Source organism: Aristolochia californica, unplaced genomic scaffold (assembly GCF_029961685.1).
Source record: "Aristolochia californica isolate CCGP_79_NKW_82.1479 unplaced genomic scaffold, dmAriCali1.0.hap1 SCAF_13, whole genome shotgun sequence".
Taxonomy (NCBI): domain Eukaryota; kingdom Viridiplantae; phylum Streptophyta; class Magnoliopsida; order Piperales; family Aristolochiaceae; genus Aristolochia; species Aristolochia californica.
The window spans coordinates 23,552,182-23,565,432 of record NW_027181804.1 but is presented as its reverse complement, the minus strand read 5'-3'; the positions used below and the strand labels follow the sequence as shown (position 1 = coordinate 23,565,432).

The 13,251-nt window shown below is 35.2% G+C and overlaps 1 protein-coding gene across 1 annotated transcript; it reads right to left on the bottom strand.

The window, feature by feature from the left end:
• Positions 1-11,925: 11,925 nt before the first annotated feature.
• LOC137947721 (transcription factor MYB53-like) lies at positions 11,926-13,035 on the bottom strand. The gene is made up of 2 exons (XM_068793492.1): positions 12,773-13,035; positions 11,926-12,688 (listed from the first exon to the last, which is right to left on the bottom strand). The coding sequence occupies exons 1-2, from the start codon at positions 13,033-13,035 to the stop codon at positions 11,926-11,928; spliced, it is 1,026 nt and encodes a 341-aa protein (XP_068649593.1).
• Between the last annotated feature and the right edge of the window lie 216 nt (positions 13,036-13,251).

The following is a 13,251-nucleotide window of genomic DNA, read 5'->3' as shown; positions in this document are numbered from 1 at the left end:
TCTATGGTTTTGATTTGTATATTTTGTTTGGATTTACATAGTGGATCCTTTAACTCCAAGGTAAGAGATCCCTAGGAGTGGAGTAGCAATCTAAAAGAGTGATTGTGAACCATTAATTGATCGATCATCCAAGACATGGCCATTTCATTCTATAACACATGATCTATTATCCTACAGAGATTGATTGATCATAGTTGTCCAGGCAAGCTGAATTAACATGGAATAATCGATCATCCCTCCATATTGTTCAATCAAACAGAAACTTTCCAGTAAGGGACTTCAAGCATGATCGATCAAATAAAATTACACCGATCGATCATACTTGTATGGCACAACCAGAGGGAATCTCGATTGATTGATCAACCACTTGAAATGATCGATCAACTTAACTTTTTTGGAACAACAATAGCATATTGATCTATTAGTCCATCTGTCAATAAGTCATTGTTTGACAAAAAGTAGTTGTTATGATTGATTGATCGATCAATCACTTACCATTGATCGATCAATCAACGGTCTAATTTTTGTCAGGGCAAGTTTTAGTTGGGGAAGCTATAAATACTCCATCAAACCGTGAGTAAAGAGAGGCATGAGATTTATTGGCATACATTCAAGATACCAAGCTTTATCTTGAAATTCCTTTTCAAAAGTGCTTTAAAGAGAAAGAGAGCGTTCCTACCTTTGAAAAACTTTCATCTCCTTCAATCATCCTTGCATGTATAATAGTAAAAGCTCATTGATCATTCTACAATGTGCTACAAAGGACGAGGAAGCATGAAATCTCTCAAGGAGAAGCGTCTCTCCAAGTAAGGGTGTAAATTTTCCCCTTTCTTTTATGATGTTGTGAAAGGTTATCTAGAACTTATTAATCTAGATAGAAATGTCTAGCTAGAGCTAGAATCTAGCAACTATCTCTTGGGGAGATTGGGTTGTACGAAATCGGGTATTGAGCTACATGTGAATGAAGAGAGCCGAAATCTCTTTGTAATTTTCTAGCTATTAGAGCATAATGGAGGAAATTTCCCAAAGCAAGGGTTCTTCGGCGGTGAGTACCACTAGGGGAACATCGAGAACATAAAAATATTTATGTCCTTATGGTGTGTGCATGTCTATACTTATATCGAATTGCTTATATGCATTGTATTTTCTTTACTTGCGCAAATTAGTTTTAATTTGAATAACTCAATTCACCCTCCCTCTTGAGAAGCCACCTAGGCCAACACCTTTGACTCCTCTTGTGTTTGGGTGTGTGTCATTTGTGCATACCTTTGATCTCCACCAAAGTAAGTGTTGGAAGATATAATGTATTTAGGGTGTCACTGAAGCAATTAGTTTATGATTTTTGTCTCTTATTCACTCTTACTTGGGTGAAGGGTATTCTTGTAATATTACTATTTCTAATATCTATAAATACAACTTAAGGGGGAGGGTTTGGGTAAGTCCATTACCCTATTCTTCCTCCTCATTTTTCCTAAATTTGCCACTCTTCCTCTTCTCCTCCTTAAACCTTCTCCCCACAACACTTCTTCTTCGTCTTCTCACCCTTAATCCTCTTCTATTGTGATTATACATAATGGAATCCTAAGTTTCAGCAATAAGTTTAGCCCCAAGGCAATCAAATATATTTTTCTTTGTTATTCGCAAACCAAAAGGGATATGAGTGTTATTCCCCTAGCTTGAGAAAAACCTTTGGTTTGGCTGAAGTTATATTCTTTGAAGAGCAGTCATCTTAATCAATTACTTCCCCTCTTGGTTTTCCATCTTCTGCAAGGATTCCTAGATCAGTTATCTCATTGGATCACATTGTTCCACAAGAAGCAATACCACATACATAAGCTCCTAAGACTTCTCTCACTCATGTTGCAGATCACTTACTTGTAGAGTCTCCAGATGTTTTCGAGACACACTATCCTCCACTTTCTCAATTGTGTATGGATCTCCTTTTGACACTATACCTATTGTCCTTCATAAAGAACCTTGCTCATTCACATCTCACCCTATTGCAAATTTTATATCCACTATTTGTCTTCAAGTTGTGCTTCCTTCTTAGCTACAATACCATCATCCATCATACCTTCCAATTATGAAGAGGCCTCAAACGATCCAAAGTGAAAATCTATCATGGATGAAGAAATACAAGCTGTGTATAAGAATCATACGTGGTACTTGTCCATTGTTCCCCAATTTAAGAAAATAATCGGTTGTAAATAGGTCTTTAGACTAAAATATTATCCTAATGGCACCATTGCTAGATATAAGGTAAGACTAATTGCTAAAGGCCGTACAATATCCTATGGTATCAGCTATGAAGAAAAATCCTCTCTAGTGACCAAATTGAATTTCATACATGTTCTTATTTTTCTAACAATGAATTTTAAATGGTCTATCTATTAGTTTGATGTTAAAAATACCTTTTTGAATGGTGATTTATCAGAAGAGGTTTATATGATTCAACTACCTAGTTATGTGGTTGAGTGGGGGAAAATGTGCCGTCTGAAAAAGGCTATTTTATGGGTTAAAATAGTCCCTTCATGCCTGGTTTGACAAGTTTACAACAATTTTTAATAACCTTAGGTTCACTAGGTGTGAAAGTGATCACTTGGTGTTTATAAAAACAACTACAAAAGGTATGATTCTTTAGCTATCTATGTTGATGACATTATTATAAGAGGGAGTAACATTGAAAGATTTATCAAGTGAAGAAAGATTTGAATAAGGAATTTTAAACCAGAGACATAGGACTATTCAAATATTTCTTTGGTATAGAAGTTTTACAATCCATTTACGGAATAATTTTGTCTCACACTAAGCATGTTCTTGATCTATTAAAATAAGCTAGAATGCTTGGGTGTAAACCAATTGATACAGTTATGGAACCCAATATTAAACATTGTGTTGAATTAGGTGATAGTGTTGATATTAGAAGATTCTAATAGTTAGTTGAAAAACTGATCTATCTCATGGTTAAAAGATTGGATATCTCGTATTTTATAAGTGTCACCAGTCAATTGATGCATCAGACTCGACAGGCTCATTGGATGGCATTTGAGAGAATTCTTAGGTATTTAAAAAAAATCATGGTAAAGAATTTTCGTATAAGTGTCATTGGCATATCTATATTCAAGGGTTTGTAGATACAAAGTGGGATGGTTTGCCTAATGACAAAAAATAAACTTCTAGTTATTATACAACAACAAGTGAAAATTTGGTCACTTGGAGAAGTAAAAAATAAAGTATTGTGGCAAGATCAAGTGTTGAGGCAAAATATAGGGTCATGACATATGTAGTAAGTGATTTGTTATGTCTTAAGTCATTAACGACATAACTTGGGTTCAAAATAACCATGCCCATGCAAATCCACTACGACAATCAGGTGGCAATTCACATCACAACCAATCTAATCTTCCATGAAAGAATAAAAAATATTGAGATAGACTGCCTATTTTGTTAGGGAAAAGTTACAAGCTGGTGTCATATCCATGCAGTCTATTCCTTAAAAAAAATCAATTGATGGGCATTTTCACAAAGTTTACTGCAGTAGGACCTCTCTCCACCTCTTGCTTCAAGTTGGAAATATTTGATGTGTTTGCCCCAGCTTGAGGGGGAGTATTAAGAAACATTAGTGGCATAACTAGTATTTAAGAAGATATATTGCACTACTTGTAATTTTTTAGGACTTTAAGCTCCTCTTTTCTCCCACTTGCACTAGGGTTTCTAACCCTCATCTTTAAATTAGAATCAAATAATAACAAGCTCTCTTGGTGTGTGTTAAATCGTACCCATAAGCTTGTGCTCTCACACTAAGCCTCTTCTCTTCTCCCCATTCTTCTCTCTTACCCTAGCATCCTTTAGACATGAAACCCTAGAATCTAACAAAATCTTGAGCTTTTTGTTTCCTATAACTAGATGTATTGATGTAAATCTTTTCATTCAGCTCAATATACAACACTCAAAAACATCTTCCATTTCTCTGTTGCGTCATTGTTTTTGTCACATTTGAATGTTCTTCTTCTCCTGTAACTTTTGTTCTAGCAACTTTATTGGAATGAATTGACTTCATTGGAATCAATTCTTTCCAACAACATTCTATTTCTTTTTGCTTGAACATTTGGGACAGTGTTATTCAAATGTTGAGGACTTTTGGCTACCTTCTGTTGCAAATATCATTCAAATGAGTTGGGGCTCAAACTACAAAGATGCAATCATGTGGGCCTTCTTCATTTTAATAAATTTTCTTCTTTGCATGTTCCTTTTTATCTCTAACTTCAAACATTAGAATGGAACAACTTCATTGGAATGAACTTGGGCTATTGAGGCATTTTTTGTCTTCAATGGAGAAATCTTTCAAATGATCATGCTTCATTTGAATGATTTTCTATTGTTGCTTTTCTATTGGTCTATTTTGGCTTCTATCATTCAAATGTTCTGAGCTCTTGAGGCATAATTATAACTTTTTAACCTATTCAATTTTTTTTTAAACCACACATTAGGTCATTTATGTTTTTAGTCATCAAAATTAAGTGGAATGGGCATCATGAGACATATTCCACCCAATACCTTCCCTATTTCTACTTTGGTGGTGGTGGTGATGGTGGTGGGGGTACCTGCCAACAAAAAGACCACTGCATCAATCTCTCAAGGGATAGGGATGAAAGAGTTGAGGAAAGGCAAGAGATGAGAGAGAAACATAACTCTATCCTCAATTTTTTTTTCTTTTTATATTTTCCAAGTGTCCTCTATCCTCTCTTGTCTGGAAACCTATACTTGAAGTTAAAATGGCCCCATGGAAAACAATCCTATTTTCCAAGAAAGGATATCTAGTGAGATACTTCTTTCCAGGAAATGTAGGGTAATTAGCACTCCTTGAAAATCTATTTCTACATGGAAACAAATAGCCATAATTTTTTTTATAAAAGGCACTAATGAGCTCTAAAAAGAAATTGTTAAATATTCAAAGTGAATATAAATTATGTATGAGGAGTAGTTATTCACCACATTGTAAGTTCCAGAGAAAAAGAGGATGTTCTAAGTGACTCTCAAATAGCTGAGGTGATGACATTTGTATTGATTTATCACATGCTTCTTAACCAATTGATCAATGTAAAAAACTGCTCCATTTCTATTGGGATCTTGCCGTGAAGGTTCAATTTGGCATTAGGTTGGCTATGTAAAATAAAGAGAAAAGCCAAATTGGATCAAATGAAAAAAAAAAAATGCTTTCGTCTAATATATTATGATCGACAATGCATTAACTGTTTGTAGACTTTCATGTAAGCATAATTATCCATTTCATCACAGTCTAACCTAATTTATGATAAGTTCAAAGACCAGACTTCTGGCCTTCATCAATTTTAGAGGTTTTGGAATACGTTTTGGGTTTGTCACGGTTTGTCCTAGGCACACAATATGTATCCTTCATTGATTGTATCCAACCCAGTTTATGACAGGTTTGAAAATCCGTTTTTCCATTAATTTGAATCAAACTTGTTCTCCTGCCAAGAAGCTTCAATTCGTAGCCAAATCCAGAAACAATAAATGAAGTGTAATGACATAAAACTTAATCTTATTATTAAAACTTTTAATTAAGAATATAATCAACGACCTACATCCGAATATATATACCAATACGAAGCTACACTTTGAAAGAACGATTTGCAGCAAAAGTTATTTTGTTGATTTTTTCATTTTTTCATCAAATGATTTGGATCTATCAGGTGTAAACTATTTATAGAATTACAACAGAAACAGCTTGTTCAGCACCATACGGAACCAATGAACACCAAAAGCTGTGAGAATCAGAGTCTCGGCGTAAGACAAAGAAGACTCCGTTTTTTTGGCCAAAGATCAAGCGATGAAGCTCTCAGCAGAACACAAACTAACAGAAGATCTGTTGTATCATTTTCCTTTTTATCTTTCGTCGTAATTTGGTTTTGCGCCTCCAGACCTTCATTCGGAAGGATCTCCATCAATGGCAGCCATTAACGGAACTTAAACTGGTTATATAAAACAAAGGCTCTCTAAGTCCAACAAACACCAACATTCCGGCGTTCACACTAGTGCCGACAACCGCGTGAATAATCTTGAATCTTCTTTCGTACGAAACAGTAATTTCCAAGTCCAATTTTCTCTTGCAGTCGTTACAGTAATTCAACTCCCCGCTTAATATCTCAACCAATATGTATTAAACTGAAGCTCATACGGACAAAGCCAGTATTATACTTTCCTCATTGACCTCGCGCAGAAGATCTTCAAAAGATCTGGATAGAGAACTCGTCATTTTAAAAGAAACGTTCCCAGATTGGGAATTCAGTCACCATTTGAACTCTACCTTCCCTACCGAATCACAGGCTATGAGGTTTCTAGCATTTTAACAGCAACTAAACTTCTCGTTCGTGCATTCTCGTTTTTTTTTCTCACTCAAATATCCGACGTTAATGATATATAATATTAATCTGAAAGGGACGAATCGGTAGAAACTTTCTTGCAGTAGTGTTTGAACTGAAAGAAATGATGTAACGACGTGACGTTTTAGGTTGGAATCCCACATCTTGGGTGAGGTAGGTGTGTTAGTTGTTGTCTTATGAAAGGTCAATATAGCTAATAGCTAGTGATCATGAAAGCTCCCTCTCGAGAGGGAAGAGATGATTGTGCCAAGCCCTAATTAAGAACTGGGTTAATCTCTTTCCCTTCCTGTAGAGAAAGAAGACAATGAAGACTTTTAAATAGTAATTGATGATAATACCAATTACTTCACTGAGCATATGAGACCAGTATTCAGGCTTTAATTTAATGACCAAGTCAGATTTTGTGGAAGTGTAACTAAAGTGACCTAGCCAGTATAAAAATTCACTCAGGGTTTCGTTTGATTGATGCCTAGAAATCAACTTTTTACTTATCATCACAAATTATTTAATTCCTAACTTAGGGGGAAAAAGAACCAAAAACACATTTTACCTTTTACAACAATTAATAGAATAGAAAAAAATCTTTTATAAATTAAGATTCATTTTTTTTCTGTGAAAACGAATGACACAATATCGGTGGGTCATTCGAAAGATAACCTGAGAAAAGTACGAATATTATAAGAATACCTTTTACCTTAGTAAGAGTGAATAAAAGACATAAATCATAAACTAATTACCTCAGTGTCACCCTATTTACATCATATCTTTCTAAAATTATGAAATTTGAGTTAAAATTTTGTAGAAAATAAATATAATTGATAATTGATTAGCTTGATTTCTTCACAAGTGAAGACTAGTTTATGTATGAAATTCGAGTTAGAAAAATGTTTTAATTTGAAATAAAATTTATGTAAAAAATTTTTAAAGTAATGAGATTGATTTGTCCTGATTTTTAAAAATCAAGAGAAAATCTAATGATTTGTTTGATTTGCTTGATTAATGTAAATTAAAAATTAATTATATTAATCAAGGAAAATCGAACCCTTGGTTTTAGGATTCAAATCCTTTTATTTGCCTATAAATAGGTGTGGAATTCCTATAAGAATTTATTCTCTAATTCAATGGAAAATTCTTCCCCTCTTTCCTTCCATGGATTAAGCTCCTAGGGCTGAAACACTTAGAATTCTCTTGTGCCGTTTGTTTTTTGTATGCCCAATTTCATTTTTGCGTAGTTTCTCACATGCTACCAAAGTTGAAGGTTTGATTTTGGCCTATTTTCATTTTTATTATTTTTTGCATAGTTTTTTTTATCAATTTTAATATTCTTGATTCAAATTGATTTACTTATTAGATAGAATTGTTTAGTTTGAATATTTTGCATCTTATTTCATAAAAAAAACCATTGAGAAATGGCTAAAAATTTCAAGTTTTTGACAAAAGGGGAAAGATCTTTTGAAGCAATATGTTTTTGCAATATGTTGTTTCCCCTCAAATCGAGTCAACCATTCAAAAAAATTTGAATCCGATTATTTACCAACTTATTTTGTCAAGAAACATAAAAAATGGCTTCACAATTGTCATTTTTCATCATTAGTTCATGGTTCATCGAGAGGAAGATGCCGAGCCTGCATGGGTCACCCTAATAGCCACGTTGGCGCATCTGGTTTAAAAAACTAGCCCTGGTGTAGGAGTTGCGCATAGACTCGATAGGAGGGTACCTTGTCCACGATCCTCAACTACAGGTTGATCCAACGAGTAAATTTGTATCCAAGTCATTAATCCACAGCACAATCTGATGTATAATTCTGGATCTACATCAGTAATCTACCACAAAAACCGATTCTTACCTGCATCTGACTCTACTATTTGTGACGGCATACCAACTTATGGATTTGGATCTGACTTGTAGGTTCACGACATGATCCACATAATGGATTCGACCTATTCTTCCTATATTCTTAATGTTTAGTGTAATTCTTGGCCATTTTCTAACCTGAATCGATGCAATTTGGTTCAAATAAAAACTAGTCGGTTAACCTCATTTTATTTTTATGCAGTTTTCACCATTTAATTTCTAAAAAATAAATATTTCTTATTTCAAATAGCGGTCACATTGAATAGGTGCTTATACCTTGTGTGAGGTACACAACCTCACATCCTATACCTTTTTTTTTTTTCAAAAAAACAAATATCCATACAACAAATACTTTCATCATTATTTCACCTAAATTTTTCTCTCACCTTTTATTTGTGTCATTTTCTTGTATAAAGTTTTCTTCCATAAGATGAAGATAGGACGTGCTAGTCAGATGGGCTACTCTACCATCATTTCCCCATCATCAAGCATTCTTCGATACCTCATATGTCATTTTATCGTGCCATCAATAATGCTAGGCACAAGAAGCTCCCCTTCATAAGTTGGAGTTCTTATCCTAAAAAATTGAAAGTTGAATTTACTCTTACCCCAATTCAACTTTAGGGGGGAAGTTAAGAGACATATTTTTTTAAATATTTTAAAAATTAGAAATAAAATAAATTTTCAAATCAATGACAATCGATCAATCAAGAGATTAGTGAAAATTATATAAATTAAGCACATTAAATAATTGATTTAGAGATTCAGAATCTGCTATTTTTCCTCTCTCACTCTTTCTCTCTCTCTTTCTCTCTCTCTCTCTCTCTCAATCAATCAAGAGATTAGTGAAAATTATATAAATTAAGCACATTAAATAATTGATTTAGAGATTCAGAATCTCCTATTTTTCCTCTCTCACTCTTTCTCTCTCTCTTTCTCTCTCTCTCTCTCTCGAGAGAGAGAGAGAGAGAGATTAGGCTCCTAGGGCAGAACCACATAAAATTCCCTTGTGACTTTTATTCTTTATACGTTCAATTTCACATATTTTTCTCAAAAATAATATGTTCAATTTTTTTTTCAAGTTGTTTGTGCTTATGTTGATTTTGGTCAAACAAGGTTAACTCTATTTCCTTCTTAGACAAAATATTGCTAGGTGATCAGGTACTCAAATACTAAAGACTATATGGAGAGGCTTGATTGGGTAATTAGTTTCTTGATATGAGTAATGCAAAGTGAAAGCTGATAAAAAAAATCACTTTCTTAACAAAATAAAAAATATATAAGATAGACCATAAAGAAATGTTGTTCACCTTTTCACTTGTTGTTAGTATCAATAACACAAAGTGAGCAACCCAAAAGAATGTGTGAAAGTGTGAATTTAGTTTCTCTAAAAAGAAAGTTTAAGAAACATAAGATGACATGTTGTCAAAGAGGAGGATCCACCATCTCATTAATCAAATGACAAAGGATATTGGGGTTTCCTCCCCTTGTAAATGCAAAAAGGGTGGCTGGAAAGGGCAGCACTAGTCTATGCTTCCCCCTCAGTTTGTATCTCTATGAAGACAAGGACCACCAAAAGAGGGGGAGGACCTAGTTGACCTAGTTGTACTAGACATGGTCATTTCTTTGGGTCAATGAAATTTTATAGAATTGGTAAAAAAATATTTTTTAACTAATTAATTTGATAATCTTAATATGGTTGCCTTGTTTATAACTTAAACTTATATTGATAGTAATTTGGTCTCCATGAAGGTAGGTTTAACTATATTGTATTTTATTTTATGTGATACCTCAGTTGATATTACGATATCTAGCTAAAGATGACCTAATTGCATCTGCATAAAAGCTTTAACAACTTTATATGATTTTTAACATGTAAGTTTTTTTTTTATTTTTTAGATTTAATTCTCAAATATTTGATTTACTTGTTTACCCACGAGCGATGAATCGATAAATTGAACATAAAATACACTTTACTAATTCTAACAAATGAAGTAAGAGTTGCCTTCTGAGTCACACTTCATTCAATTTTTCTATATGAAAAAAAGGAGTATGGTCTTGAATCCATATAAGCATAGGTGCACTCAATTTTCAATTTTCTCATTTATAATTTTATTTTATTCTTATTCTATATTTATTTATTATCACATGTTTTTATTTTTATATTCATTTAAATTTTTATTTATATTAATAAAATAAAGATTGTAGTATTGTTGTGAATATGATGCAGGAAATGACATTCATGTCAATAAAATAAATTTTCTAAGGAAGAGAAAGATAGAAGGCAGCCAAGGTTGTTAGAGCAAGGAGAAGAAGCCAATTGAAATACTATTAGAAAAATGGAAGAACATCTTCTTCTTCTCCAACGGTTGTTCCCTTTTGTTGGGACTTTCTTTCCCAATCCAAAGCAGCTTCCAACCATTTTTTGCCTACTTTATAGAGCATGCACAACCAAGTTTCTCTCTCTCTCTCTCTCTCTCTCTTTCGCTCAATTTCTCAACTTTATCGTTCTAATTGGATCTGTAAATCGGAAAATCACGATATAAAGCGCTTTCATATATGGGATTTACACGATCCGCAACGATGAGAGCCGTGAATCGCAAACGTAATATAACTGAGAATCGTTTTCCAGTTTTGTGGTTTTATGTAGATTTGGACTCGAAAACTTCGACCTCGTCGCAGTTAGTTATCAGCAGAAATATTTTCTGAATTGTAAGAAAAGCTCCCAAATGCTCCAGCCGAAACTTATCTGTAGCAAGTGTCGGCAAACTGTAGTCAAGATCGAGAAGGAGACTCCCTCTCTAGATCGTGTTATAGAGATGTTAGGCTGTTAGGTAGACAGAAGCCTCTGCAACAGTCAATGGCTTGTGATCTAAGTGAACATCCTCACCTACTAAGTAACAAATAATCTGACTTGTAAAGCGCAAATAACATAAAAAAAGAGCAGCTCTTTAACAGGTTTTTCTATTGGATCTTCCTCTGCTTGCAAAATCGTCTTATTGGAGAATTAGGATTTAGGAGAGGAATATCTCAAACACACAGGAGATTTGATACCTTATGGTTTTCAAACTGTCCATCTTTAAGATTTGTCTTCTTGCCTCAGGTCAGACCTCCCTTTACTCATTTATGAAAACCTTCTTATTCTAGAAACTGGTCTTTTTCAGCTTCTCTTCCGTGTCAGAGCCCACAACAAACCAATTTTCAAATAATAATCCGGTTTTCATGTTTCATCTCACTTTCTACCCATCTTTCGATGGCCATTTCGTGTGTTAATGATAACAAAACAGCTAATGGAGTTACGGTTTCTGAAACGAAATGGGAGAAATAGAACCCGGCACGGGATTTTGAAACACGGCGAACATGAAGCGTTTCATTCTGTGAAACTCGCAAATATTATTGTAATTAACAATACCAGAAGAGAAATCTTATAATAAACAAATATTCATGAATATTGAACAGTTTTGAATTTACAATAGTCTCCTTCAGTACTCTAACGTTAACCTGAAGATGGTTTTACGATTCGATCGGCCATGAAGATGAAGACACTTGCCTGCTGAGAATGATTAAACGAAGCAAGGTGAGATTGAGCCAGAGACGAAGAAAGGGTAAGAACCAAACATAAAAAAGAACATTAATTTTATACGTTAAAGAGGAAGGATAATTTTCTTACTCTATCTCTTTCCAGTAGCAGTCGTTTCCTTGATAGTCTAAATTGAACTCCGCCCAGGGCTCAAAACTGGTTGAAGCTGATGAATGAGTAGTGCCTGTTGGGTTTATTTGATCAGCACTGGGATGCTCTGGAGAGGCCGAAACCAGTGCAGGAACAGCATTTGAAGTTTCCTGGGCATAAGAATTGAAGTTTTCGACGTTATTGTTTGTAGCGATACAGTCATGACCATAGCAGCCATCGCGTCGAACATCTTCCAGTCCTTCACATACACACGATTCAAGCAGAGTTCCGAAGTCATCAACTGGTTGTGAAACTCCTAAATGTGAATTGTTGGACAGAGGGGCGAGGGGGTCGAGAGAGCCATTGACTTGCCCGGCGAATTGGCGGCTGCAGCGGAAGAACTCGTCAAGACGAGAGTCAAGCAATGCCGGTGAACCCAAGTGATTAAGTCCTTCCACGTTTGGATGAGAAGTTGCAGATATCATTTGAAGCAGGTTCTGTGTCAACTGCAATCTGGCCAACTGTGCAGTATCAGCCTGAAGTCTTAAAGCATTCTCCAAGGGATTATTGATCAGATTGCCCAAATTAGCAGAGACGAGCAACTGGGTTAGACTTCCTAGGAAATTAAGATCTGCTCTCGGCCGGTGGGTTACGGGATCAATTCCCATTTGAAGAAGCTTCTTCTTCAGATGGGTGTTCCAGTGATTCTTGATTTCGTTATCTGTCCTTCCTGGGAGACGAGTCGCTATCGCCGACCACCTGCAGCACAGGAACAAACTCTAATCAGCACCACTTTCTTAAAGGAAGCAAAGAAATCAGTATAAAGCGGTGGCGAAAGTTTACTTGTTCCCGAGAACAGAATGAAGATTGATAATTGTTCGTTCTTCGTCTTCAGAAAATTTGCCCCTCTTGATGTCAGGCCGCAGATAATTTGTCCACCGAAGGCGGCAGCTCTTCCCGCAGCGGTTGAGCCCAGCAAGTTTCGGAAGAGCTCTCCAACTCCCATGACCATGCTGTCTGATGTACTCCACAAGCTTTTCGTCTTCTTCAGGAGTCCACGGACCTTTCTTCAAGCCATTTATGTCACAGCAAGGAGACCTGCCCATTATTCCTACAAAACCGGACACAGATTAAGGTACTGAAAAATTCTCCAAAACAGAAAGAAATCATCAATCATCTTCAGCTTAGCTTTTCCGGGACGAACCTTAATCAAAGGCCACAAAGCTGTGATGACCCTGAGGATCTGGATAGAGGGAAGCAAGAATCAGATCGGCAGAATCACTTGAGCTCCACGAGTATTTATAGGTTCTGCAGGCAGTTAG

Excerpts from the sequence above, each read along its gene's own strand:
- LOC137947721 (XM_068793492.1), bottom strand. The coding sequence starts at position 13,035 with ATGGGCAGGTCTCCTTGCTGTGACATAAATGGCTTGAAGAAAGGTCCG. Across the intron at positions 12,689-12,772 it reads CATTCTGTTCTCGGGAACAA|GTGGTCGGCGATAGCGACTC; the intron begins GTAAACTTTCGC and ends CCTGTGCTGCAG.